Source organism: Orbilia oligospora (genome assembly GCF_000225545.1).
Source record: "Orbilia oligospora ATCC 24927 unplaced genomic scaffold scaffold00188, whole genome shotgun sequence".
NCBI lineage: Eukaryota > Fungi > Ascomycota > Orbiliomycetes > Orbiliales > Orbiliaceae > Orbilia > Orbilia oligospora.
This window is the reverse complement of record NW_011645745.1, coordinates 216,159-244,144: the sequence shown is the minus strand read 5'-3', so window position 1 is coordinate 244,144 and position 27,986 is coordinate 216,159. Positions and strand designations below refer to the sequence as shown.

Here is a 27,986-nt window from a genome sequence, read left to right as displayed (position 1 = left end):
ATCGCCCTCGATGAAAAAAAAAATCTTTTGGGGTTCTTTTGTTCGGTTTTCAATATTGGACGGACAGCCCATCGAGCTAACCCTGCGATTGGTTAAGCGGATTTTTCCTTTCATAGAAACGATGGCACGGCAGGTACAAGAGATACATGTACGAGTTCGACTCCCCCAATTCTTTTGCATTCCATCCTACGTGATGTACCGCCTGACGCCTCCGTGGACTGGAAAAGGCATCGGAGGTACCCACACACCGGCCACCAGAAAGATACTGAGCCGCTCTGACGGGTGGCCTTGTAACCCAAAGGGCGTGTCGTCTGATCATTATTTCGTCTCAGTGCCTTTTCATTGACGACTGCTTCGTACGCTTTCCCTAAAACGATGGAGATTGTTGGGATGAAAGGGAATTAAGATTTTGGCTCCTCGGAAACTACGGCAATCGATAAAAAAAAACACCTCGTTCGTGAACAAGCCTCAATATGGTCCCAATTGCCCAAAACATTGGTTGCATACTCCCACAGGGACGTGGTGATGGTGATGGTGATTATGAAGAATAGCGCTTTGATCCGATCGTCTATCCTGATACCGAATCTCAAGGGGGAATGCATTGCATGCAATGGCCAGATATGACCCTTGAAAGGGTGAGGGTCTATCAGCTTCCCCGTTCGAGCATTTTGCATTTGGGCATCAATACATTGCTTACACAGTACATTACAGGGCGAGTAAGCCCCCCACCAGCCGTAAAAACTTCCAGCTTCATATACGAAGATTAAGCAAAACGGAATCATGCATTGCAGGCAGCGTACATACATACCGTATGTACGGCATCATGCTCACTCACTCAGGACATCTCGGTCTCCATCGAGCGCCAGCCCCCCTCACTGTCTCTCATTGCGAGCAACTATGTGTGAACGCTCCCGTCAGAAACGAAAGTCTGGGGATACTTTTTTTTCTTTTCGGTTTTGACGGGGACTGGAGTATCTTCCCATTTCAGCCTTTTCTTCCCCAGATTTTTGTTTTGTCGGTGTCAAAGCGTTTAGCTCCTATGTTCTTTTTTTTTTTTTTTCGCTCGTCTCCCCCTGCAATGACATCCTTTCTCTCCCTTCTGTCACAAAATTTTTTTATTTAACATAGTAACAAAAAAAAAGTTTTTTTTCCCCGGTCTAGCTCGCTAGCAATGACCATCGTCGTTTGTGTTTGACCCGTCGGAAACGTTGGAAGCCCCCAGAAAGCCCTCAGGCATAGTTGCCCATTGCTTACTGGCCAACATTCAGGGACCCTCCCTCGTAGTCGCCGTAATAGCCCCATCTGTTCTGCTTCTCTCTCTGCGTTAATATGCAATGCACAAAGCACACACAAGTTTCTGCCTCCCCAAGATGATACAAAAGTACGACTATACACAGGCTATTATGTGAAAGTTTACTAATTGAACCATGACCTGGTAGCCTTACTCCGGAGAAACCAATGTACCCAAGTACCCCAAGCTATCAGTGCGAGATGAAGGGCTGCTATCCATTGGACGAAACAGACCACCATCTTCCATTAATCGCTCCCAAGATCTTGGAAAATGCGGAGAAGGCAACGAAATTGGATGGCGCTTTCTTTTTTTTTTGTCACCCGCAGTTAAGCTCGTAAACCTCAAACTAAGGATTCCAGCCCATTTTTGCTATTACATAGTATGGTAAAAGTATGCAAGTGCATATTGCATTTACTATACTACTAGTATTCATTCAAAACACCTCGTGTCCGGGCTGTTCAATTAATAATATATGATATACGACATGAGGAGACGCCATCTATTACAATCGCTCAGCTGACCGCCTTCAAACGCTGCCTTTTTAAGTTCACAGGCTGAACTCGAAAGCGTGCCGTGTCGTAACGACATCGATTCGTGGCTTGAAGGTCCTCGCAACACACCATCTCCATCTACAACACCCTCTTCTCTTCAAACATCAAATCTCGTGGCATATACCCCAAGGACGAAATATCCCTCCGTTTGCAGCCTATCAGATGAATTCCACGTGGAAAGTCCGAAGAGCTGAAGCTTGAGAGAGAGAGGTAAGTTGTTGATATTCTTTTCCCCTCCCCTCCCACCATATCGGTTATATGTCAAGCCACCATTCCCATCAGATTGGCCATTTGCGGCCGCTATTTCAGCTCAAGCTCTTTATCGAATCAGCATCCCATCCATCCATTCCCCTTTGCATCCTGTCTGGTATTTTCGCTACCGATTGAACGGGAAAGCCTGTGCCTCCTTCCTTCAGGCATGTGTCTCGCCTCATCTCCCATCCAAAAAAAAAAAATCCGTTTTTTTACCTTTCCGTTTTGTTTGTTTTGTTGGTTGGAATGATATTATGACCGTTCCTGATCATTTCAACAAAAAAAAAGAAGAAGAGGAGGAGGTAAGTACTTAGGTAGCTACCTTGCTATGCGGAGTACTCCGCCGATGAATGTTTATAAAAAGAATTTAGTAGCATAATAACTGCTAATTTTGATTGATTAGCTCGATTTCTTTCGGTTTATAGAAAGGGAACACGAGCATTCTTGATTCCTCGTTAGCTAGCGACCGCTGCTTTAGTCATCGCATGGTGTAACTGAGACAAAACTGCCTTTCTTTCATTCTTTTTTTTCCCCTCTGTCAATCGGTGTTTGGCGACGTTAGAAAATTATTAAAAAAATAAAAAAAACTGGGATCGAAGATGTCGTAAAAGCCACTAGTATCACACGATGTCAAATGATCTCCGGAGGAATATGCCATCTTTAATATCGTCATAAGACCATTTTCTTCTACATTAGTTTCCAGAAAAGAAGCCCCAAAAATGCCTCTCTCTCTCTCTCTCTCTCTCTCCGTACATACAAAGAAAAGAAAGAAAGAAAGAAAGAACTTGTTCCTCGTCTACATATGAGCTTATTTAGTCTACTGTATCCGGTTACACTAGTTAGTAGAACCGGTTCTACCATTTTCCTTCACGACGGGCGGGGGAGGGAAGCACAGACCAGAGATGGGTACCGTCGGTCGTTCACAAGCTCGCGGACTAAGAAAGTCTATATCAATAGTACTTCTTTTTGTTACCATGTGGTCAAAAAAGAGCTCATGAGCTCCATATCTTTTTTGTCTCTTTTAAATTTCTTGTACTACAAGTTTTTGGGGAAATCTCATATACTCAGAAATTCCGAGTATCCGAGTTTGACAAGAGTTAAAAAAAAAAGATATGGGTAGTTGCTTGACAAAAGGTACTATGAGCATCTACCCGAACGAAAAGGATCTATGGAAATGGTAGGAGGGAATGTTATACAAAGTATACGAAAGATCCTAGCATCAGTTCCATCGGCGTAACCCTTTTGTCTCAAAAGACCCTCTCGTCATATAATAAAAACCCACAAATAAGAGAGCTTCCGAAGGTGCGAAAAACGAACAAGAGCCCTGTTGAAGTCAAACCTAAAAGTAAAATAATAAAATAAAATAGAATAACAAAATAACAAGAAAAAACACTATGGACAAAATCTATGTAATGTTTGTGAATAAATTACGGGTCTCGGATCTCTCCCAACAAAAAAAAATAAAAAAAATAAAATATCTACTGGGTATTGGATCAAGGGGTTCTCGACCGTGTACATAGTAGGTATTGTAAGTACATATCATATGTAAAGCATCGTTTGGTGCCCAAAGCGTTGCAAGATGTTGTGCTTTTAGGTGGTACAAGCTCCCCCCCTTGCCACTTTTGCCTCGCTTTCCCTTCCCTTTTCTTTCCATTCCTTTCCTTTTTGCCTCTTGTCGCTGGTTCCTTTGGGGAAGGTTGATAAGCCAAACTCTCGAACCGACGCGGGTATCTCGGTACGAATGGGTTTTTTGACTCTCCTTTAGCTTTTTGACTTGGGCGATTTGATTTTGGGTTTTGGGTTTTGGGTTTTGGGTTTTGGGCTTGACTTGACAGATAGTCGAGTCTCCCGTCTTCAGACTTTCCTTTGGGGAACTGCGACCGCCACTCCACCAATACCATCACCACCCCAGCTACTTTTCTAACATCAGAGATGATGCTTGCAGGATGCAATGTTGTTAGAGAACTGGATGGGGTCAGGGCTGCCAAGGATCACCGGTACCCACAGGTACTTCTTCTTCTACTTCTTCTACTTCTTCTACTTCTTTGTTTAAACTTGCTATCACCAAACTACGTTATCAAATTCCTTGGGGGTGAGGGGAGGGGAGGCAAGAGTGCCACATCTTTCACAGACGCTTTACCAAACAGGGGTCCACAGAAGGAAAGAAAAAAACCTGAAATGCAGTGTGAAATAATGGTTCTTATGTGGGACCACGACTTGCATAGTGAATACGTAGGCAGAGATGGTATCTGAGATGTATCCACCACCCCCTGCTCCAAATTCACTCTTATTACCTACTTACTTACCTACCTGCACAAATGTTTGGAATTTCAAGGAACGGCAGACAGACACGGCCGCGATGGCTATCATTTGTCAAGGGTCCAATTGCATCTCGAAAAGTGAAAGTAAAAGAAAAGAAAAAAAAGAGGGACCCGTGCTAAGTCGCTGTATCTCTAAATTCTTCATGCAGGTTTGAGCGAACCGACTGCGACAAGAAAGATAAAGTTGGTGTACTATGTAGGTGAGGTATGTATTTCAGGTGCAGGTGCTGCTGCTGCTGCACTTCGAAGTCACCGATACACCGGTTTAGGGACTAGTACAGTCAGATGCCTCACGATCGATTGGAAGGGTTTCTCTTTAACCAATTTTTTTTCTAATCTTTGCATTGATTAGGGATAAAAAAAATTTTTCTTTCTAAACACCAGACTCTATTACGCTTTCGCCACCGCATTGCCATCGTGGTGCGACTCGAGATCGTTGAATTCGTTTTTTTCCAAGCTCGTGCTATTTTATTTTCCATTTTTTATTATTCCTTATTTTTTTTAGCGTCAGCACCGACGCCGACGTCGTCGTTCGCCCGATTGGCAAATTTAAAGCAAATTTTCAACCTTCCCAAACTCCGACTATAAGCGAAAACGGCGAAAGAGATTTTTCCCTCATCGATTCGATCGTTGGACAAAGGAAAGTATAATGAATTGGCACGTTTTTTTTCTCTTTCTCTCCTCCCCCGGCGAAGTTCTAAAATGTAGGACCACTTGTCGCCAATGAGTGGTCGCACATGGTCCCCTTTCTATGTAAACCCGGTGCTTCGGCCAGCGCAGGCTTATTCCAACTAACTTTTTTATTTTATTTTTTTAAGTGTACAAGTCGACTCTTCCTAAATCAGAACACACTTACTTCTAACCTCGGGACGCAAAAAAGTTTTCCCCAGATTTCTGTTCCTTTTTTTTTCTCTAGTCGGTCCCAATTCTGAAGAAAAGGGTCCGTTGACATTGACATTGGCCTGATATAATTACCAATTCCCCCCCTTTCCACAAAGAGAGTTTATGCAAATATCAGTGTCATCACGACCCATGAATGCCTGCCTATACTATAAGAAAAAGGTAGTTTTTGGTGGATACAATCGTGAATTTATACTGTAGATCGTTTCTTCTGTGAGGATAGTACGATTATAGTCCGCTTTTCTATGACAGAACATGGCGTGACATTGCTACGGGTTTTTACTCCCTCAAACAGCCTTCTTCAACTTTAAAACTTCTATCACAAAAAGGCGATATGATATATCCACAACGGTCGGTTTTTCTTGACCTTTTTTTTTTTTTTTTTTTTGTGTCCACAAATTTAGGGTAATTACTAGCCGACTTCCGAATATTGAAGGGTAAAGCATATATGTATGTATATACAATAAGTATACTGTGTACGAACCGGTTTTGTTTTTTTTGTTTTTTGTTAGGCATATATGCATAAATATTCAGGAAGTACTGTTGCTGGAGGATTATATTATATTATCGACATGGTCCCTCCTTTGGGAGATATTTTTGATGAACATATATGCTGCGTCTGCCCTGTTTGCCCTGCTTGCCCTGCCTGCCTTGCCGGCGTTTTATTTCCAGTAGCCGCTCGAGACGATTTCTAAAAACATACTGTAAACCAAGTATGGTATGTATGGTATGTACATTATACACAGGGACCATGCTTCAGACGGGATTGATGCATACATGCATACACACATATGTGGGGTGGGGGGGGAGATATCATATCAAAAGAAGAGTCGGCCTGACGAGGCCGTTAACCGTAGTTACGGTTTGAGACGGTGCATTATCCTACTTTGGGTAACTTTCCCTCTGGTTGGTCGGAATTTTACGGGTGGGTATTGATTGTGTGTGAGAGAATGAGAGAAAGAGAGAGAGAGACACGGCTCAACCGTGTGATAATTAATATCAAAGTTTTGAAGCTATAGTAGAGCCACCAATGCATTAACAAAGTAGATTTATGAATTTTTTAGAGAAAGCTCATTTCGAATAAGAAGACGGACAGACGCTTCTGCTTGGGATGTCACAGGATATTCCCTAATAGACGTACATACGCACATTACATAGTATATGCGCATCTTTCGCCACAGGGGTTTATTTTTCAAGAATTGTCCTGCGATAGGCCGGATGGAATAACGAACTGACTCGTGGTCATAGTGGGGCTATAATATGGCAAGAAATTGGATGTTATTGGACAATTCATGAACTCTTTTTTCTCTCTCTGTCTCTTTCAATTTCTAGATCCTGCGAGGAATCAGAAAACTGGACTTGAATTAAATTCCATCATCTGTGACAATACTATCGCAAGAGATGTCATCTTTCTGCCTTCTGGTTTTGCCTGAAATAAAACAAAATTCATACGAGATCGTGGGGCACACACACACACACAAGAAAGAGAAATAATCGCAATATCGATGGTTAATTAGGAAATATACCTCTCTAGGTTAAAGCCCATTAAAACCTCTTCGGCAAGAACCGGAATAGACAGACAGAGAGAGAGAGGTATTCACACTTTCGTGGGATGATATCTCGGGTTTCAAAAAAAGAATTATCCCAATGAACCGCCACTTTCGAAGAGAATAAACGAAATTTGGGGGTCACCCGGCCGCCGCGCCGTACGTACGTACGTATGTATGTCGAAAATTCACAATCCCGTCCTCCGTATCATACTATCAACTTAACAAACCGGCCGGGAACTTGCACAGTACAGGCCCCTTCTGAACAAGGTCCACGCGGAAGAAGGTAAATCACAAGAACATATGTATATGTACATATCCATATACATATCCATACACATATACATAGTTACAGATAATCATATCACACTCATCCTATATACCAAGATAAATCTCCCTGGCAAGCCCTGCAAGCATGCTCCCATCATCGAAACATTCGAAATTCGAAATCAATCATCATTTACGGAGCGGTTCATGGGATTATCGGCTTGAGCAGGACGGGTGTGGCTCAAGATGCCCCATACAGCTTGGGGGTACATGCTCAGTCCTAACTTGACTACATAACTAACTCGTGTCATGGTCATGGTATCCCATCCCATCTCGTCGGTTCCGAAGTTGCAAAATTCCGAAAAGGGTGGACACTTACAGGTAAAACATAGCCAACCAACGAAGGGCGTAATCTCACGATTATCTTGGATCACCCGGGACATGTTCTATTATCATTAATATTCGATAGTATGATATATACTATGTACTTACATATATTATATATATATCTGTAACTAAAAGGTGTGAGTGGGTGTGTGGTCTCGTACGATCGTTAATTAGTTTTGAATGTTTGATTTGATAAGCAGGCCGTTTCGGTTTCGTCTGCGGATTGCATAAGCCTTGCAGCCTGCAACAGAAACGGCACCGATTTGGATTTGGATTTGGATTTGGGTTAATATCCGGAGCCTCGAATCTTTTTTTTCTTCGGGATTTCGTTTCACTTCCATCGATAAAATGTGATATGCCAGGAACGTTAGCATTAACACACGATTTGGGTCATCAGCCAGCCGGTTAGTAATCCTTCCCCCGTTTCGATGTGGAGATGGGGCTCTGCTACAAGAGCTCCTTCGATAGCTTCACCCTGATATATTACAAGTAACGCGAACGCGAAACTGATTCATGATTCTTGCTCAAAGGGAAAATCTGATAAAGGCACCGATGGCCTCGCTTCACGAATTCACCCCCCCTAGTCCGTCTTGGAATGGTGCGACAGACCTCATCAATTTGTTTTCCAGAAGCAAAAGAAACCGACGTCCTACATAGTACTTACTAGCTTAGTACTTTTTTTATTATTCCGATCCCCACAATGTTGGACTTTCGTTCCCATCCAGTCGGGATGTCCAACTGCGCCGGATTCCAACGGCAGTTTTTAGCGCTTACGGACCCGACCACCAATTGCGAAACTTGAGATGAAAAAAAAATTATTATCAGGCTCACATTTTTACGGCTCTCGCGCGTTCCTGGCCCGTGTCGGTGGTAGCATTGACCCGTTTTCTCATAAGACGTCCTAATTGGTTCTAGCCAAAACGGAGATTTTTTTGCAAGTTTGGCCTCTCTCCCTCTTGGGATGGCGATGAGATTGACGGCATATTTTCCCAAAACCGAATTGCATATTGTGGGGAATACGGAAATACGAACGAGAAAAAAGTCTCGAGAAGGGATGAACGAAAATAGGAATAGGAATATCAAATGCAACGGTCCTGGAGTACCTGCGCCCTTCTGTGACGTCAGAAGGCCCAGCAAGTGCCTGACCCAGGCGGGATCACGCAGCCTTAGTCGGTAGCGTTTTAAGAATAGGGTAGACATTTTGTTATAATTATAATTATAGTGGAGTGCAGCTGCTAGCTGCTGCTGCTGCAGTTGTTGTACTCACTGTGCCACGGGGTACGTTGGACGTCTGTATGTATCGTATCGTATCGTATGCACATCATGTTGGAAAGAAGTTGCTAGTTGGTTAACCGCTGTGATATAATATTCAACAGAAGGGCTCTCGACTGTTCCTCCTCCCTCGTGAGACTTCGGGCTCTCTTCAAAAAAAAAAAAATGATACGCGCTCTGCGAGCTCAAGCTATGTCATGTCTCATGGTCACCATATTCCCGTGTAATCTTTCTAGTGACACCTGTATTGTTCCATACGTGCATACGTCGGAGCTCACAGAGAAGGATTAAAAAAAAAAGAATATCAAAAAGCAGCATGCTCCCGTCTCAGCAAGTGCAAGCTCCCGTCCGCATGGACACTGCAAGTATGGAATTTAATTGTGGATGGAAAGCACAAAACCACTGCTTTTTTTTCTTGATAGATAGATAGATAATTGATTACGCAGCCCTACGAGGTGCATGAACTCATTTTCAATCCCATCCAATTACCCCTCGAGCTCGAGCGTATGGCAAATCCCGTTCTGCATTTACTTACCTTACCTTCTGAGCCTCACCCCACCACTACCTAAATACCACACACACACATCTCGTCTACCGTGTCCATTATACAGAGTACAGTAATCATATCAGACATCGTATTAAGCAACCCTCTTCAAATACAAATTTACTTTTCTCGAACGGTAAATGGGTTTAAATGCTGACATGCATATTTGTCCCCAACCGTCCCATCCCCATCCCCATCCCCATCCCCATCTCATCCCATTCACACATCCTGCCATTTCAATGAATATAATACGAAAAAATAATAATAATAGTTAAAAGAATTTCTTAATGAATATGATATAATATATCATGTGCCCTCACTTCCATCCATATTTACGGAGCGCCGTCACCGTAGGCCGCCAATATTTTGGTTTTGATTTTTTTTTCGCATTAATTATAATTGATCCGATCATTTTATCCTATTTGTCTGCCCACTGACCGCGAAACTTTTGATTAATTAAATAAGTATGACTCGAGATGATATCCGTTCCCTCCCAGAACCGGTCCGGCATGAAAAAGATATACGAAAAAAAAGTGATAATTATAACCGTTTAGCACGGGATCGTAGCTCTACGCTTGTGCCTAAGCCTCTCGGGCCTCTACGCTTCTTCAAGGTGGTCGTTCATTCTGAAACCCTACCCACCGATCAGATGTGAAACTGTCTTTTGCCTATATTTAATTTTTCATCTCTTCAAACGGGGACATTCTAGAAAGCCCTTCCTGAAGAAAAAAAAAAAAATGTTGTAATCAATCAATCAATATCCAAATTTCGTCATGGAACTCGTAATTTCGCGGCAGAGCTCGTTGCGTTTGAAGATTTAAAGCACACCAAGCAAAAAATGCCAATATCAGAAGACATTTCCGTATCACATCTTGTCGAGTCGTCATCCGACAGACACACAACAAAGAAAAGAAAATTTGTCCTGTTGCATTATGCCCAGCTCTTAAGTTTCCCTCCGACTGCACTAAAAGGAAGAAGAAGAAGAAGAAAAAAACAAGTATAGTTTCCCCCAGAAAAGACTCCTTCAAAAGATGGATAGTGTGGATGCAACATCCCAAATGTACCTTCAGGTACCTTCTACCCCGCCACATACGCAACTTTACGTTTTCAATCGTGCAATCCATCAAATGAGCGCATAAAGGCCCTCTGGATCACATTTCCAGTTAACTCCGGCTCTCGGCTATCTCACTCGGCGAGACAAAGAAAAAAAAAAAAAAAAAAAAGTCTAATGCGGACGCCATATGTAGACACATCGGCGTGCTCCATCACGCCATAACAGCCAACTAAATACTCTAAGTCCTTGCTGTAAGGTTTAATAATTGGTCGAAATAATGTTTAGTATCGATGCCAAGCCCGCCGCTTAGTTTTATTGGGATGGAAAACCCGCTCTTGCTGTCTTTTGAAGCCCGTACATGCGTTCTGTGATCGGACCCCTTTCGGATAATAAATGCTTCTCGGCGCCCCCGTCGATGCTTGCTAACCGAGCCGATAAAAGACGTAATTTCATCTGCAGGTGGTACAAGACCCTGTTGTTCTATCTGAGAGTCGATGGTGGTAGCTGGGGAGGTGGTAGAAGCTAGCTGAGATCTGTTCTGTGGCTCGACCCCTTCGAGGCGCATCCAAGCGATCCACCAGCCCCGGCTTGTTCGGTTGGTTCGTTCCCTTTCTCCAGAGGGGGCACCGAGGGGAATGTCTTTCCACCTAGTGTCTTCAATCACCCTCAGTATTTGCGTGTGGACGTGAAGGGCTTCAACCCTTGGCAGTCCTCCATTGGTCGTACTGTCTAGCGGAGTATTGGGTGGCGCCCCCGGAATACTAGGCAGAGATGTATGCACGGTCAAGGTGGCTGGATCAAATATAAGATCGAAAACACCCTTATGATTTGACGGTTGATATTGCTTTTCGGATGAAGATATCAGTGGGGCCTTCAGGGGGGCTAGCTGCTCGTGAAGTAGCTTGTAGAAGCTTGGTTTCGTAAGGGATTCGTTAGTCGAACGAAAGAGCATCGCGAATATGAAGGGATATGCCTATGTTATATTAGCGGGTGGGAAATGTAAACCATAGATCCAGACTTACGGCATATGCAACGAGACGGCACTCCTCAAGAATAGGTTGTTTATCAGCGCCATCTTCATTAGGTGACATATCCTTCGTCCTCGCGACCCAGATAGTGGTTGATATGAAATCCTTTTGGTCTACGTTTTCATCACTCACAACCGAGTCTTCTTCATCTTCGTCCAAAGCACCGGTATACCCAATAATGAACCTGCCAGATACCTCCGTGGGGTTTGGTTCTGCATTTTGATCGGCCGTATCCGCTTTAGATGGATCATCCTCTCCTTTTCGATTCCAAGCAGAGTATGCCGCATATGTGCCCAATGTTAGAACATTTAGCATCAGATTATTGCCTCCTTTTGACCCTGAAGATTGTCCATTGCTCGATCCACCAGTCACATCAGACGGCTTGCCCTTCTTTTTATCCTTATCTTTAGATTTAGGACCTTCTAGACCAGATGTAGGCGGTTGTTCTGCCTCCCGGGCGTTCTGTTGACTTTCTGTTGGGAAAAGCGGGGGAGGCAACCTCGTTTCCGGTTCGCTAGCTTCTTCGATGGGAGCCACAGTCTCCGCTGCTGTTGCTGAAGCTGATCCCTCAGGCGCCTCTGCTGCCGTTATCGTAGTTGTAATTCCTGATGGCGGGGTTTCCGCTGGTGGGGGCACCGGAGTCGTTTTGGATTTGCCGCGGCGAGCCTTCTTCCTCGACGGTCGTACCGTCTGATAGTCGAAAGAGGAATCTCCATGTTGATACCATCTTGCCATCCATTCTGCCAAATCCCTCACACTTTCGTTGGTCAAGTTTCCCAGGCCCCTATAAATACACCCATCATCTGGGCCAGGGATCCTTCCTGTCCCTCGGGTTGAAAATCCTAGCTTAGTTTTCTTTGTATCCTTCACATCCTTTTCATCGCCGGGTAGTTTCCCGAACCGAGATACAACGAGATCGATCATTCGTTCCGACCCGTCTGCTTCGGTCCGATTCTGATCTGCGAAGCCACCAAGTACTTTCTTTTCCTCTTCACCAACTCCTCTGCCAATTTTGATTCCATTCCATACGTCCACAGCAGGATTGCCATTTAGCAGAATCACCCACTCCAATGCCCATCGTGCATAAAACTTGTCTAGTCGCTGGACAAGGACGTCCCGCCCGTGATTCGATAGTATGAAATCAAGATTTCCGTTGAAAAGCAGAAATTGTCGATATGACGTCTTAAGTTGTGAAATGAGTACTGAATACGGTGCTACCTCTCGCGGCGAGTATTCCGTAGTTGGAGGTTCAGTAGCATAATCGATCCTCGTAAACTCGATTGACTTTGTAGACACCAATGTTAGCATCGATAACTCAGAAATCTCAAGTATTCATGTCTCCTACAGCTAGAATCCACCATCCGGCCTCGATCTCATGGAGCACGATTCTGCTCTTCTGCGTCTCGACGGAGTTTAAATCCTGCGCTCCAGAGAAGCCCCTGGAAAGATTGCGAGTTGGCTTTCATGTTGACTTTATCAATTTGATCAGAGACACGAGCCCTGTTTACGACTAAATCCCATATTGGGCTTTAAAGAACATGGATGCAATACCTTGCGAATTCGATTATTCCTTGCGCAAGGCCTATCTGTCTCAGACACTCATTTTGCGAAGCCGGTGAACGCGACGTCCAGAAGACGATTTGGTCGGGTAGTGTTTCGTCTGTGAGTCCGAGGGAGGGGTTGAAGATGGCGAGATATGAAAGGGAAGCGGGTTCTACCGATGAGTGAGCCTGCGACGACGCCATTCCGGGGTCGGGGAGTTGGACTGGGTCATGTCAGTCACGATTGGGTGATGGGATGTCTCGATGTTCAGGCTCGCGACGCCCAATGACGACACAAACAGCAGACCAAGAGGAGCAGAATGTAACACACAACACGAAAGTGATCTAAAGCCCTCGAGAGGGTGTATGAATCGGCCGGATATCGGCAGTTTATTACCTCGTAAACCGGAATTAGTGCTACTGCGAAGTAGTAGTGCAGCTTAGGTATCAATGGTAATCAAATCAATCAATTGAATTTATAAATAACATTGGTTAGTACTAAGGAATAGAAATACTCGCAGAAAAAAATTGGCAGTCGCAAAACGAATAGCTTTAACGATAAAACAACGATTCAAAGGAGTTACATGCAACATGCAGCTTATAAAAAACTAAAACGATATAGATCTTGTGTGATCCCACGAAATGTTAACGGATACGAATATCTTAAAGCACGAGTTACGATAATCTAGCTATTGATGTTAACGCATTAGTCAGCCCGGTCTAAGGTTTCGGTAACAAGCTCATATCCTACGGAGGCCAGTGTAGTCTGTAACGATCCTATAGGGTCGATTCTGAGCGCTAGCCCCGCATGATATACTCTCATTATTAACTTAGGCTAGATTCAAAAAGTGAACTAGCCTATACTCATTCTGTGTTATTGGATTCTAATCCACGGAATTCATACACCTCATGAAATGCGCCTTCCTTTCATTTTCCACCCAATCATGTATATTAGTCATTGCAGCACGGAAGCCCTCTACATCATCCTTAGATGTTAAATCGTAGGAGTCGAGCTCGCACATATCCTATAGAAATGTTAGATTCTAAAATCTTATCGAGCCGGGGTTAACAGTGGGATATATACTTACATAGTGGGTTCGGACCTCTCCCCCGTAATTACTCTCATATCGAAACATTACCCAGAGAGTGAAGTCCCTTTCAACTCCAGTAAGACCAAAGATAGGTGTTGTACTCACGCTATTTGAAATTCTCTCGAGTTCTGCCTGTCGCTCCGCGAGTATGGACAAACATCGAGCCAGTTGGTTTTTAACTACTCGCTCTGAAGTCCCTCTCCATTTGAGCTCCAAGGCGAGAAAAGGAAGGAAGAGGCACTCAGCGCTTTCTTCGCTGTTCGGTGAAAGTACACATAGTGACCGAGGGATTTTATCCCAGGTTTCCGATGGTATTGAAAGTGCTGACTGGGCGTTTGAGTAACCGCATAGGTAATCGGGTTTAATGTGATCCTTAATGTTAGCAACAACGTGTTTTGGACCGATTCCTCTATGTATTTTGTGATTGGTCATGCTATTTATAAAAGTTAGAATAGATTTGAGACAATGACTTGGCCATGGAAGGAAGAGAATGCAACTTACCCCTGGAGGTCACCTTGATTTAGCATGAGATTTTCCAAGATTTCAACTTCGGCGATAAGGAGATCTTGGAACTTTTGCTCCAGCTGTTGCTTCGCTGTAGAGCGTCGCTGCCTAGCTGATAATCGAAGCGTTGAGCGGAAGAGGTACTCATCGATTTCCAGAGCGTTTTCTTGTGATGTGAGGCTTTCGTCCATGACATAGTCCCAGTCAGGGTTGCGACTAGCCTTGAGATCGTTGTAGCCCTTTAGGATGCGATGGCAAGTTTCGACTAGGGAGCCTATTTTTGTCGTCTGGGTAAATCATATTAACACTCTTTCCCGATACAAATGCAAGATTAAGATAGTATGTGGATCGAGAAGCTTCTGTATAACAAGCTCGAATTCCAAGCGCAGCACCCCTCGACGAGCACATAATTATCTTATTTGTAGATGCGATGGACGATTGCATTTTTGAAAGTAAAAATATATCTCTGCTGGGGAGGGGGTTTATGTTTACTATGTACTTACATGCTCTCTCTGACCAACAATCATATTCTTGAATCCATAATAGAGATCCAAAATATTTTGGCCCGATCGATCTTCTCGATCCAATTTGAAGATAGTGTCCTCTCCGAGGATTCGGATGTTATCCGCGGCTAGAACATTGTGCTTATAGTCGATATTACTATAAGGCGCCGACATACGACCTTTAGGAACCCGTGGAGGTTGCGAAATTTTGCCGGCCTTACCCTTTTTCGAGATCGGCCCTCGCTTTCGGCACTCACAACGGTTGGATTTGGCAACAGATATCTTCGCCATTTCTTTGCGTATAGTAAAATAATTGATAGATGTAGTAATAAATATAATAAATATATACGGAAAAATAGAGTCGATAACAGAGAATAGATGAGGCATGAAAAACAATAGGGTTGTGATAGATCTGTATATAGATGATTGGGTGATATTTGACGAATTCTACTTTGGGGAGAAAATGAAAGGCTGAACAACCGAACGAGTAGAAAACGGACGTATGCTTTATAGTACAATGCTAGCCGGATCGACAGTACTATAGGATTGTTACTTACAAGGGAAAGCCCACTGGTTGCGTGCAAAATTCACCCTCCATAGTCTAAGCCGTCTCAGGAATAACAAGCAATGGGGGAAATTGGGGCATTGCATCGTTTGGGTGGGAAAGATTTGGCGGTTTCGAGCGGTCTAGGCTGTGTGCCTTGCCCCTCACTAAACGGTTGTCCATCGGCGTTCTATTCGTACCCACTATTACTTCTCAGAGCCCCAAAGTTAAGGATCCGATTTTGTCAGAATGAACAAGAAAGATTCGAATTGCACTGTAAACCAATGTGTATGTTGCTGTTGATGTTAATTTCAAATAATTAATAGTTGGTCATTTTGCGGCTGCATTGAGATCATTGAATTTTCAGAAACTGCCTTGAGACCGACGGACAACAGACTTGCCGAATCCGAATCTTTCGAATCAAGGATTAGCTGCAGATTTTAGGCTACTAAGGGTAGACGTATGGCTGGTGAAAAATATTGACGGTTGAAAGGTTGAGAATGAGCTATATTAAGTAATTCACTGCATATGTGTGGCACAGCACCAAGGATGTAGTCACATGAACAAAATTTATGTGGTCAGGGGAACTTCTCATACGACTGCTGTAGTAGATATATTGACACAGCTGAGGAGAAAACGACTTTCGCAAAATTGAATTGACAAGATACCGTAGTATATAGACTTCTAAAAGAATAGTGGTGTAATTATGCCATGAGGGTTCGAAAGGGCTCGAGGTTGGGCGAACAATGGCGGGCTTTCTGACACTCGCTTGGCCGATGCCCCTGAACAGCAAATCGGAGTACTCGAGTTCCTGATGCCTTGCATTAGTCAAAAACTTCCGGCACTAGCCCATGCTAAAAGCAGTTCAAACTAGTGGCCTAGCCATGCAATTGACAATATGTGGCGAAGAGCCGCTTCTTCATGTTCCGGTTTCTGAATGTGTGGTTCTAAATATGGCGGTAGGGGATCTCAGGGCGCTTCTTGGAGCAGACCGTGTTGCGCGTGTGTGTTTTCCCGATTAGGATTTGGCATTCCCGCTCCCGCGTTATCTAATCTAATCTTTCGCTAATCGCCGCCTGTCATCTGTGCCTGTTGTCTGGGAGATCCGCCTCTTGTTGACCTTTAACCAATCTGGGCAACAACAACCTCAACACAACACTCATCTCTGCCGCGCAGAAATTAATCTAATTTCAAGGTCCCACAGCTGCGAACCCCTCCCTTGCCCCCCTTTTCTTGTAGCACTCCGACGGATCACGAGATCACGTCCCGTTGCTATCCTTACTTTCTTCTTCTGCCGACCTCCCATCCCAACTTTCTCCACCATTTCTACCGACTTTCTCGATTGTGCCGCGATTCGTCGCATCTAACTATATCATGCCAAGGGTCACTCGATCGCAGGCCGCTGCATTGCAAAATGCAGACGGCAGAGAACCCCTCGAGGAAGTGAACGAAAACGTCAAGCTTCCCGAGCCCACGAGGAGGACGACTAGGGCGAGGTCCAAGGCGGGGACTCGCAAGGAGAACTACAGTGCCGAGGAGCATTCTGCCCTCGGCGTAGACGGACCAGAGACAAGTTCCTATTGCGCCGGAACCTCTGTCTCGAGGAGAACAAGGGTCACAAGAAGCCAAGCGGCGAAGAACCCAGATGTCATCGTTCTCGATGAGATTGAGACGATTGAGGTGACGACAACAAGGAGGACTCGGAGTACTCGACGGACGAGGCAAACCGCGGTTGGGGATATCGAACGCGAGCCAGAAGAGGTGATCGCTGTTGCGCCCCCGTCTTTGATCACACGGGGTAGGCGGGCTTCGAGGGATAGCCTCACTCCCTCAAAGCTCGCTCCATCAAAGATCCCTTCACCGATCAGGTCTCCTGTCCGAGGTATCAAGGTTGACGAGACACCGAGCAAGTTGGTCCCGGCGGACTTGTTCGCCAAGGCCCCCTCACCGGCCCCAATTAGTCGATCTATTACACGATTGACCAAGAAGGTAGTTGGTGATGAGGATCCTTTGGCGGGCAAGCCCGCTGTAAGACCACTTGCAGCGAAAATCGCGGCTGCCGAACAGCCGGACGAGCTGCCGCTGCCGCTGCCTTTGGCGATATCGACCCCATTCGCAGACCGCTGTGCTCTAGCTCTGGCCCCAACGGATTTTGTCCTACCGACCCCGCTCCATTTTGCGGCATTGACACCCAATTCGAAGTTCGCTCCAACTACGCCTGGTACGACGAAAGCCAAGAAACCCGTGGTTTTGGGGTCCCCGTTCACTTCATCTCCAACTCGGAAAGTAGTTACGAAACCGTCTCTTGGAAGCTTTGCGTCACCGACCAAAGCACAGATGGCACGAAGCTCGACAGCCTTCCCCTCTAAATCCGCCCCCCAGGATGTGGGATTAGGGAGCAGGCCTGGTACTTCTGCCCAAGACGCAGTAAAGCAGAAAGGGGCCCCGTCCATTCTCTTGAAGAAGGTACCCGTCATTGCAACCACCAAAGCTGCTTTGTTGCGAACACAAATGGCCACAGGGAAAACTATCGAGCCCACTGTTCGTGTGGTTTCACAGAATACGGGTGAAACCAAGGTTCCCGAATTACAAAGACCGAAGGATGCAGTCCGATCAGCAGTTTCCTCGAAGCCAACGGCACCAGGACGGTCCAACACTACCATCCAAAAGACAGAATTCCGTAAGCCGATTGCACCACCTCAAACCGGACTCGGGACTATTACACCAACCAAAAACGCACCAGCCAAACCATTGATCAGGGCTCAAGGTAAATCTATAATAGAAATCGGTGCCAAAACCGTACCACAGCAGCAACCAGTCATTTCTCGCGGACCTATGACCCACCCGAAACCCCAACCTTCCTCTCTACTGAGAAAACCCTCGATTCCAAGTTTACAAAAGGTTCAAGCGGCAGGTTTGTCTAAGAAGCCTTCAATCCCAACACTACCGAAAAACACGACCATGTTATCTAAGAAGGCGTCGGTTCCAGAATTGCCAAAGGCAATAACAACTCCGTCCAAGAAGCCATCAGTGACGACATTCCCGAAGGTTCAAACTCCAGTACTATCTAGGAAACCATCTATCCCGGCTGTGCCAACGACTGCAGCCATACCCAAAAAGCCTTCTATGTCTACCTTACCAAAGATTACTACGGATTTGTCAAGAAAGCCATCTATCCCAACGCTGGCTAGAAACACGACGACATTGTCCAAGAAGCCATCGGTTTCTGCGCTACCAAAATCTACGGCAGCTGTACCTACCCTGGCGCCTGCCACCGGACACCCCAAGAATAATGAAGCCAAACCTAACCAACCCGAACCGGCAAAGACGACGAAACTTGTGACGCAGAAGAAACCGTTTCAGCCTGTGAAATCGACCAAGCCGTTGACAGTTCCAATCCCCTTCCAGTACGACCCAGGAAATCGAGCTGCACGACCCACAGTTCAATCAAAGGCCCCGGTTTCACAGCCCGCACTCCCGAAAATATCTACGACCACCGGTATCAAGGATAGACTGAAGAAATTCGAGCCCCCAAAGCCAAAGCCGGTCGTTAAGGATGCTCGAACTATGCTGCGAGAAATGCGAAAGGATGCCAGACTCGGTACTTTGCCAAAACTGACGGGCGAGGTTGTCTATGCCGAGTTGCCACAGTTTGATGATATCAAAGCCACGCCTTCAGTTCCGGCACAGGAGCCCCAAGTCGAAACTGCTGTTCTTGAGCCGGCTGCACCAGAGCCTGTAGCTACTACCGCCACCATTAGCCCGCCGCTTGCATCATCGACACATGAAGTTGTAGTTATCTCTGGTGTGACGAATGCACCCGAACAGAAAACCGTTCCACTTGAAGAGTTCGAAAAGTTGAAGCTCGCCAAAGACCGCGCGGAAGCTCATGCCCGCGGCACTAATGCAGTACTGTAAGTTCCCGTCCCCGCGTATAGAAAGACCCAACAGGAGCTAACTTTTATAGTAACTGGGCTGCCCAGGAGATGGTCAAACGCAATGCTGAAGCAGCCAGGCGACGCTAGGTGCGAACGTCTAACGCACCTCGTTGAAAGTGCATATTCTTTCTGATTATTACTGTTTATTGATTTCGATGGACTTGAAGGCGTTTTTATTTGATATTGGCGTTTATGAGCTGCTTTTCTTTCTCTTCTTAGCTTTGGCGCATGGCGTTTGTGAATATGCGTTCAAAGATACCCCATTCTACTCTTCTCCCTTGCTGATTAACTATTACTCTATTACTTTTATTATTATTCTTCAACTTTGTATTACTAGCTTGAGACTATTTACTTAGCTCGCTCTTTCAATTAGCTCATACGTAGAGAAGATCCTTTCCCTACCCCGATAAGACCAAATGGAATATTCGTGTTTCGAAGTTCAGAGCTTCTGTGTTGCTTGTTGGAAGTTTCCGGAGCTATCACGTGATCGATACTGCCAGATCTCCGGTTTGGTAGCGAGGCAACCACACGAACGACCTCCTGGATCTCGAATTCCCATTCCAAGCACACACCCACCCCATCGAATATCCACCTCCCTCGACGACGGCCGACCTACAATACTCTCCCTACCGTCACCACCACCACCACCACCACCACCACCACCACCACCCTCCTCACAATGCGGTCGTCAGCATTCATCTCGGCGCTCCTAGCGTCATGGGTTGTTCCTTCATCCGCGCTATACTTCTATTTGGATGGATCGAATCCCAAGTGTTTCTTCGAGGAGCTACCGAAGGACACATTGGTTGTTGGTACGGAACAATTCGGTGTATTTCTGTAATTGGGAGAGGTGTTATTTATATTGGGGATATGATAGCTGATTACGAGGTGCCATGCGCGTCTTGCTATTCTCCTTTTTGGTGATGTTTAGGACACTACAGAGCTGAAGAGTATAAAGGCGATGGAAGCGGATACCAACCCAGTCACGGCGTCAACATTCACATTTCCGTCGAGGTATAAAACACCGCCACCACCTCCCCAATAACAACAAACCAACCAGCCCAATTGGTTATCTAATAACCTTATTTAACAAAAAAAACCCTTCGGCGCAAATAGGAAACATTCGACCACGACCACCGCGTCATTAACCAAAAGGGCGCAGGCTCCGGTCGATTCACATTCACAGCTGCAGATGCCGGCGAACACCGAATCTGCTTCACAGCATCAGCAAACGGGGCGAACCCCGGTTGGTTCTCAACAGGCGATCACTTGGGAGGTACCAAGTTGCATTTGGATCTAGCCATCGGCGAAACGAGCGAAATCGAGAGTCGTGATAAGGACAAGATTAACGATATTGTTCAGCGGGTGAAGGATTTGAATAGTCGCTTGGGAGATATTAGACGTGAGCAGGTTTTTCAGAGGGTATGGTTTTTATCTCTTTCTCTTCCCCCCTTGGTATTTTTTTTATCGTATCTACGACTTTGGGGTTCTGTGCTAATGCGGGATGATGATGATGGTTATAGGAACGAGAAGCGGAGTTCAGAGATCAGAGCGAACTTGTCAATTCGAATATCACGAAATACTGTATTCTCCAACTGGTGGTATTGGGTGCGACATGTGCATGGCAGTTATCACATCTTAGAGCTTTCTTTATCAAGCAGAAGCTTACCTAAAGTTACTCTCTCTCTCTCTCTTTCCTTTTTTTTTTTCACCCTTACGAAAATTGGGGGGCCGTTTATAGTTTAGTTTGGGACTAAATAAAAAAGCATAATTTACATATATGAAATTATTACCTAGAGGCTTTGTTAAAGAGATATCTTTCTATTTTTTTTTTTATATAGCAGTTGAAACTTTAGTTTTTCTTCTTCTTCTGTTCGCTTTAGGAGGATCATATGGTTTATATATGATTACAATTGATGCGATTATATTAGGGAATATAAAACTACGGTTGGATAACCACACCGCCATCTATTAAAAAACCAGTCAGCAAACTCTCAAATAAGACATAAAATCTAAAAACTTCATAATGATGTGTAGAAACCTACCAATAACAATCTTCTGCCCTGTCATCGCCACATTCTGAGATATAAAAACGAACGCATCGGCCACATCAACAGCTTCAACCTATATACCACACACAATGAGCCCCCACCACATATTCATATATCAAAAAAAAAGAGGGGGAACTTACATGTTTCTTCGTCTGCGTCATCCCCAAATACTTATCCTTAGCCTCCTGCGGGAACTTATCCCCCCACTCCGTCAACACCAATCCAGGACAGACGGCATTAACCCGAACCTTCGGACCAGCTGAAACGGCAAGACAGTGCATTAAATGTAAAGCTGCGCTTTTGGAGACAGCGTAGGCCATTGAACTGCCGGACGGTGCTAGGGCCTATATGTATGTTATATTAGTAAATACTAATGTTTATGGGGTAGGGGGGATGCTTACGGCGGTTGAAGCGCAGATTATGAGGCTGCCGCCGTCGGGGTTTGAGTCGAAAGTGGGTTTTGCGGCTTTGAGGAGCCAGACGTTGGCTTTGCAGTTTACTGCGTAGCACTGTGGGGGTTGTATTATATTAACCTACTGTTGAAGAAGCTCTGAAGCTTTGGGGATGTGCTACAATGGGTTAAATACCTTATCCCAATCTTCCTCAGACAGCCCATCCAAATCCGAGAATTGAACAAATTTAGTCCATCCCTACAATTCATATAAAACTATATCAGCCAAAAAAAAACCTATTTATATAAAAAAAATTAAAAAAGAAAGAAAGAAAACTCACAGCATTAGAAGCAATAACATCCAACCCCCCCAACCCCTCAATCCCCTCCCTCACAAGTCTTTCACATTCTTCCTTTTTCCCCACATCGGCTTGAATAGCAATGACTTTGATCCCCGGGTATGTCTCCAATAAGCGGGATTTAAGTTCTTCGGCGCGAGATGCGTTCGAAACGTAGTTTATGATGATGTTTGCACCTTGTTGGGCGAACCGTTCGCTTATTGCTTCTCCGATACCGCGGGAGCCGCCCTGGTTAATCAAGTAATTATTCAGTCAGTTATGTACTTATATACATATATATGTACAGAGGGGAGAGTTTACATACGGTAACGAGGACGTTTCGTCCGGAAAGGTTGTATGTCATGGTGGAATACAATAACTTCTCCACCCACGGCGCGGAGATGATATGTAGAGAAAAGGAAGAAGAAGAAGAAGGTATCCCGAAAAGAAAACGTTCCCCAACTTCCCTTTTTATAGAGGAAAAATTGAAAAAGCAACCTTCCCGTTCTCCTTCCCCGCAGATTTTGATTCTGAATAATACCCCACCACCGGTCCGCGGGTATAGATTTTAATATTATTCAGCTGCGAGTTAGTACACGTACAGTGGAGTCAAAACCCGTTCTGGGGTAACCGAGGGACTGTAACAATACGTTAGTACTTAGGTAGTTATCCTGTTGCATTTTTTGTGTTACCCACGGCAGAAATCCTCCCCTGTCGAGCTAACTTTCGCCAATGGAACTCTGTCGCGCGCAAGTATACTTTTGAATCATCATGCAATGCAATGCACCTCAAATCTTCGATCTTCGATCTTTTCCCACAACTAATATCAAATTACCCTGAACCATGACGACCGCAACTCCTTCAATACCCCCCAAAGTCACGATAATAGACTCGATCCCCACAATCGATATCTCCTCAAACTCCTCCATTCGGAAAAAAGTCTCCCAATGTCTTTCCGTGCTCCAGATACAACCTTCATCATCTTCATCTTCATCTTCAACCACGACAGGTACAACAACAACAACGGCAGTTGAACCACAGGGGAAGAAGAAGAAAGCTTCATCAAAAAAGAGTCATCCGAAGATAATCGCTTTGAGAACCGTTCATCCCTCCGCCGGGTCAAAGGTTATTACAGTAGCTGAAATCGTAAAGCGATGTATCGCCGATCCGCCTACAGATGGAAGTGGTGGTAATACTAGAAAAGGTGTATGGTGGCAGTACACAAAACTGGAGAGCAAGCTCATTGAACTACCACCCAGGAAACCAATGGTAGTTAAAGAAGGAGACACATTGAAAAAAGATAAGAAGAAAGACGATACAAAACCCGACAGGAATGTTAAGGATAAAAGGAAACAAGAACCGGAACCTACCACGAACGCGAATAAACGAAAACAAGATGGACAAGAAAGCCGGGCGTCGAAAAGGCCAAAACTAGATCTTTCGCAGAATCAAAATGTGGATTCAACAATTGAAGGTTCCGCTCCGAAGTCAAACTCCAAGAAACGAAGAAGGGACAAATCCGAGGGTACCGATGAAGATTCAAACGACGACGACGATATCCCACCACATTTAAAGGAAAATAACGACTTAGAAAGCGACGATGACATCCCACCGCACCTTCGAGACGCTACGGATGATATGGACACAGACGACGTACCTCCCCATCTACGACAATCATCCCCAGATGACATCCCACCACATCTTAGAAATTCAACGCCAGGATTATATTCAGATACAAAACCAGGGTTTCTACGAGATTCTACCCCAGACAATGGAGGCGGTGGCGGATCGGACGATATACCCCCACACTTACGTGGCAGTTCACCGTTTAAAGACCGAGACGGATCAAGCACTCCTAAACCCATACCGACACAAGGGGAAGACCAAACTTTAACTTCTTCACCCCCATCCCTTTCTACAGAAACACCTACGAAAGCACAGGAAGAACACAATAATGAAGATAAAAATGAAGATAAAAATTCGGATTCCGATGAAGACGAGGACGACGGGTATCGTCAATTCTCGTATTTAGATATCGAACACCTCCCCGAAAAGCATACAAAGCGTATTCTGGAGGATATAGATGAGGCGGAGAGGAATAGGAAAAAGTATAGAGCTATAGCTATCATGACCATCTACATAAGCCTTGAGAAGCACGGGGATTTTGAGAAACTTTATGGCGGACAGACAAATGAAGGCGAGAAGAAAAAGAAGCAAGAGGTGAAGGAGGAGGGGAAGTCGAAGTAGAAAGGCCGCCTTGTAAAATATTATGAAAGAAACCATAGTAATTACCCCCCGGTACCAGCATCAGAGATACCAAGCTTGAATAATAACAATAATGAAAATAATACAAGACGAAGAGAAGAAAACATAGTATAATGACCAGAGTGATCAGAGGAAACGCCACTAGACTTCATTAGAAAGACTTCCCACGTGCGCCTATTTCTTGTTGGCCGCAGTCCCCTTACCAGATTTGTATTCACCCATCTTGAAGAACGTTTGTAAGTCATCAATCCTCTCACTCCTTTCCTTCTGAAGCTTCGTCTTCTTCACCTGTGGGCCAGCCCCACCAGCTGTCTTGCCAGTTGGCTCCTCTGACTCCCTGTTTTTCTTACGTTTAGCAGGGAGGATTGAAGTTGGCTTTGTGACGACTCGGGGCTCCTCTGGTGCCCTAGCTCGCTTTTGGTCGGCAGGAAGGACTGGAGCTGGCTTTGTAACAGCTCGGGCCGGCTGGCTATCCTCGGCCTTCTTATCAACCTTAAGCTTTGTTTTTTTAGCAGGGTGGCCCTTCTGAACCTTTTCTTTCTTTCCCGCGAGTTTTTCCATTCCTTTGCTAAGCGTAGGGGTCAAAACAGTCCTCCTCGCTCCCGTCATAAGTTTACCAGAGACGTGATATCCCCTTATGGACGATCTTTTTGAGAGGTATTCGTCTTCGGAATCCGCGACTCCAGAATCCGCGGCTGAAGACGATGTATCTTGAATGACGGGCAGAGGAGGAGTGGACTCAACTAGGAATGAAGTCGAAGTGCTGTTAACATTAACGGCGGGTGATGGTGTACTGTGGATCGTTATTGGGGGTGATGGTGAGCTGTTGATTGTTATGGGTGGCGATTGCGAACTGCGACCCTTCACGGCAAATGATGGAGACTTCGAAAGCTTGCGAACCTAGAATATTAAGTAAATCATAAGCTTCACTGTATAATTGATTAGGATTATATTAGTAAGGTTTAACATACCTTTGTGGGTGACTCTTCTACTTCTTCTTCTTCAAACCCAAGTTCCTGTTTTAACTTAGCTCCAAGATCAATGCTACCGAGGAGGGAAGTATGCATACCTCGATACTTATCTTTTCTACTTCAGCTGTCAGCTTCAGAAGCTCCTCCTGCAATCTATGTGCTTGAGCCATCGTTTCATCAAGCTCTCGCTGCTTCGCTTCGGCGATGCGGCACACCAAGATTAGCCTCGGTGTGCTTTTGGGCTCCTTTGCCTTGCTATTTTTATTCGGCGGAGTGCATCGAGTCTCTGGCTTAGGGCCCGGCGAAATACGTTTCGCCTCTTTTGGTTTTCCATCCGGGGTGAGGCTACGCTTTCGAGGGACGACCTGTGCTGGAGGAGATGGGGATGGGGAATTAAGTGGCTTTTTCTGAATAGCCTTAGGGCGAAGCTTGTTATTTTCACGATCTGCATTGAAGGCATGGAGGATTTTGAGCCCCTCTTGAAGTTCCTTCTCTTGCTTCATCGTTTCCTCAGCCTTTTGTTTTTTCTTCCAATACCTTTCCCTCTCGACTCGGAAATCCCTGAGCATGTCGAGATTCTTTTCAATGCAGTAGATACGTTTCCCAACTGTGACCGATAGGGTCAAAGATGGCCTTGACTTCCTCTGTCTGAATCGAATCTCGTTCATGGTTTCGAGATCTGCCTCCAGTTGCTCTTCTTTCGCAGCTATCATCTCCATCTCCTCCGCCATATCGAAGGGGTTAGAGACTTTTCTTCGAGTCTCATTTTCTTCGCTGTATTCGCGGCCGATGGGCTTAGCGCCCCTAATCGCATTGATAAACCAGTCCACGTCATATTTGGTAGCATCAGGGGGTGCCGCCGGAGAGCCATCCGGCGAGTTAAGGTTATGCTCCTAGATTTTAAGACACAACGTTAGAATGCGTGTCTCGGCTCTGTATTATTAAACCAACTTACCGAACTAAGTGAGAGGTGGAATCGTTCCTCCTCTTCGATACAGTCCTTCAAAATCTCCAGCGGTACCTTTTCCGAGCTCATCGACCGTCTAACCCTCTTTTTCTTTTGTGGCTTCTCATCCTCATCCTCATCGCTCTCGCTTTCGTAATTATAATTTTTTTGCTGCTTCACTCTTGTTGAACGGCGAGGGCCATCAACGGCCGGGGTTTCCACAGCGACTTCATCATCAATTTCCACGTTTTCGCTCTCTTCAGACTCTCGTTCAACTTCCATCCCTTCCTGTTCGTCTTCAGCTTCGTCTTCAAACAATAGCTTCGACTTTGGCACGGCCCTGGGCCGTTGCAAGGCCATCATCGAGCTTTCGGGTTCGGCATCAGATTCAGGTTCTATGACCGTGAACCTAGGCATTTTTGCTGTAGATAATATTAAGAAAAATAGGTTAGCCATACAGTCATGATAAAAAGGAAGGAGAAGGGAAGGGAAGAAGAAACCATTGGCGTAAAATTGTATACTAACATTTCCCATTGCTCTTCCCGGTTGTAGCAGCAAGGGGTTTACTATCGGTAATAGCACAAGCAGCAGCAATTGCTTCATCGAGTTGTTGGTTCCTTCGCTCGACTCGTTGCCGACGTAGTCGAGCTCGTTCTTCGGTGTGCATCTGACGTTGTGGCATCTTAGAACAGTAAGAGATTAACAAAAACAATGGTAAAGAAGGATGAGGGTAAGTAGGAAGGGGAGAAAGGGAATAAAGTAGATGAAATAGATGACCTGGGTCGAGGATTAGCGAGGGAGATTGATCAATGGATCAATTCTATAAAGCTTGATTGATAGGTGAACCGATGATTTTCAAGCAACGAGGTTTCTAGAGAAGGGAGTAATGGTTAAAGAAACAATAAGAAAGAGAGATGGGGAGAAGTATGTAGGTGTTAGTAAAGGAGGAAAGTCGCGTAGACTCGAAGGAATTGAGCAGCCCGCAACCTTTGATTGATCAAAGGAGCAATCTTGTTAAACCGGAGCAATTGACTTGCTTTGAGAATTTAGAGCCGCCAGAAAAAGAAGATATTGATTGAGTAATAGATGCTAGAGAGGATAAAAGCTGGAGAAGTTGGTTAAGAGCTTAGTGGGAAAGCTAGGTGAAGGAAGCCGTCTGCAACGGCTTTTGTCGAGGAGGTGGTTTAGTCAGTCAGGACGGATGATCCAATTGTTTGGAAAAGGAATAATTGTTAAAGGAGAAAGACAAAGGTATTATTAGAGTGATTAGATGGAGGAGAAGGTGTTAGGATGATTGTCTTTCTTGGTTAGCAGAACGGTGAAGCATACGAAGATGAGGGAAGGAAGTTGAAGACCAAGAAGGGGTCCCATCGAGGTATGGATCGAGTGGAGAGAGAGACACAAATGTGTTGCCTGTTGCAAAGTGACATATTTCCTTTTACGGTAAGTACAAGGTGACAAACATCTACAGATTCAACACGCCAACACA

The 27,986-nt window shown here is 45.1% G+C and overlaps 6 protein-coding genes across 6 annotated transcripts; 3 read left to right on the top strand and 3 right to left on the bottom strand.

Annotated features, from left to right (window-relative positions):
• Positions 1-10,624: 10,624 nt before the first annotated feature.
• AOL_s00188g85 (uncharacterized protein) lies at positions 10,625-15,344 on the bottom strand (the record flags this gene model as incomplete). Its single annotated transcript, XM_011128334.1, has 8 exons — positions 10,625-11,359; positions 11,409-12,698; positions 12,760-12,853; positions 12,966-13,179; positions 13,860-13,980; positions 14,044-14,479; positions 14,548-14,837; positions 15,054-15,344. The coding sequence occupies 8 exons, from the start codon at positions 15,342-15,344 to the stop codon at positions 10,625-10,627; spliced, it is 3,471 nt and encodes a 1,156-aa protein (XP_011126636.1).
• A 1,627-nt stretch (positions 15,345-16,971) lies between these two features.
• On the top strand, positions 16,972-19,622 carry AOL_s00188g84 (uncharacterized protein; the record flags this gene model as incomplete). The annotated part of the gene is made up of 2 exons (XM_011128333.1): positions 16,972-19,511; positions 19,565-19,622. The coding sequence occupies 2 exons, from the start codon at positions 16,972-16,974 to the stop codon at positions 19,620-19,622; spliced, it is 2,598 nt and encodes an 865-aa protein (XP_011126635.1).
• A 592-nt stretch (positions 19,623-20,214) lies between these two features.
• On the top strand, positions 20,215-21,208 carry AOL_s00188g83 (uncharacterized protein; the record flags this gene model as incomplete). The annotated part of the gene is made up of 4 exons (XM_011128332.1): positions 20,215-20,347; positions 20,467-20,549; positions 20,652-20,957; positions 21,059-21,208. 4 exons carry the CDS (start codon positions 20,215-20,217, stop codon positions 21,206-21,208), a joined length of 672 nt encoding a protein of 223 aa, XP_011126634.1.
• A 269-nt stretch (positions 21,209-21,477) lies between these two features.
• Positions 21,478-22,679, bottom strand: AOL_s00188g82 (uncharacterized protein; the record flags this gene model as incomplete). The annotated part of the gene is made up of 7 exons (XM_011128331.1): positions 21,478-21,503; positions 21,581-21,659; positions 21,727-21,930; positions 21,988-22,095; positions 22,174-22,236; positions 22,319-22,564; positions 22,641-22,679. The coding sequence occupies 7 exons, from the start codon at positions 22,677-22,679 to the stop codon at positions 21,478-21,480; spliced, it is 765 nt and encodes a 254-aa protein (XP_011126633.1).
• Positions 22,680-23,158: 479 nt separating this feature from the next.
• On the top strand, positions 23,159-24,562 carry AOL_s00188g81 (uncharacterized protein; the record flags this gene model as incomplete). Its single annotated transcript, XM_011128330.1, has 1 exon — positions 23,159-24,562. The coding sequence occupies one exon, from the start codon at positions 23,159-23,161 to the stop codon at positions 24,560-24,562; it is 1,404 nt and encodes a 467-aa protein (XP_011126632.1).
• A 192-nt stretch (positions 24,563-24,754) lies between these two features.
• AOL_s00188g80 (uncharacterized protein) lies at positions 24,755-27,179 on the bottom strand (the record flags this gene model as incomplete). Its single annotated transcript, XM_011128329.1, has 5 exons — positions 24,755-25,480; positions 25,552-25,596; positions 25,650-26,444; positions 26,507-26,919; positions 27,023-27,179. The coding sequence occupies 5 exons, from the start codon at positions 27,177-27,179 to the stop codon at positions 24,755-24,757; spliced, it is 2,136 nt and encodes a 711-aa protein (XP_011126631.1).
• Between the last annotated feature and the right edge of the window lie 807 nt (positions 27,180-27,986).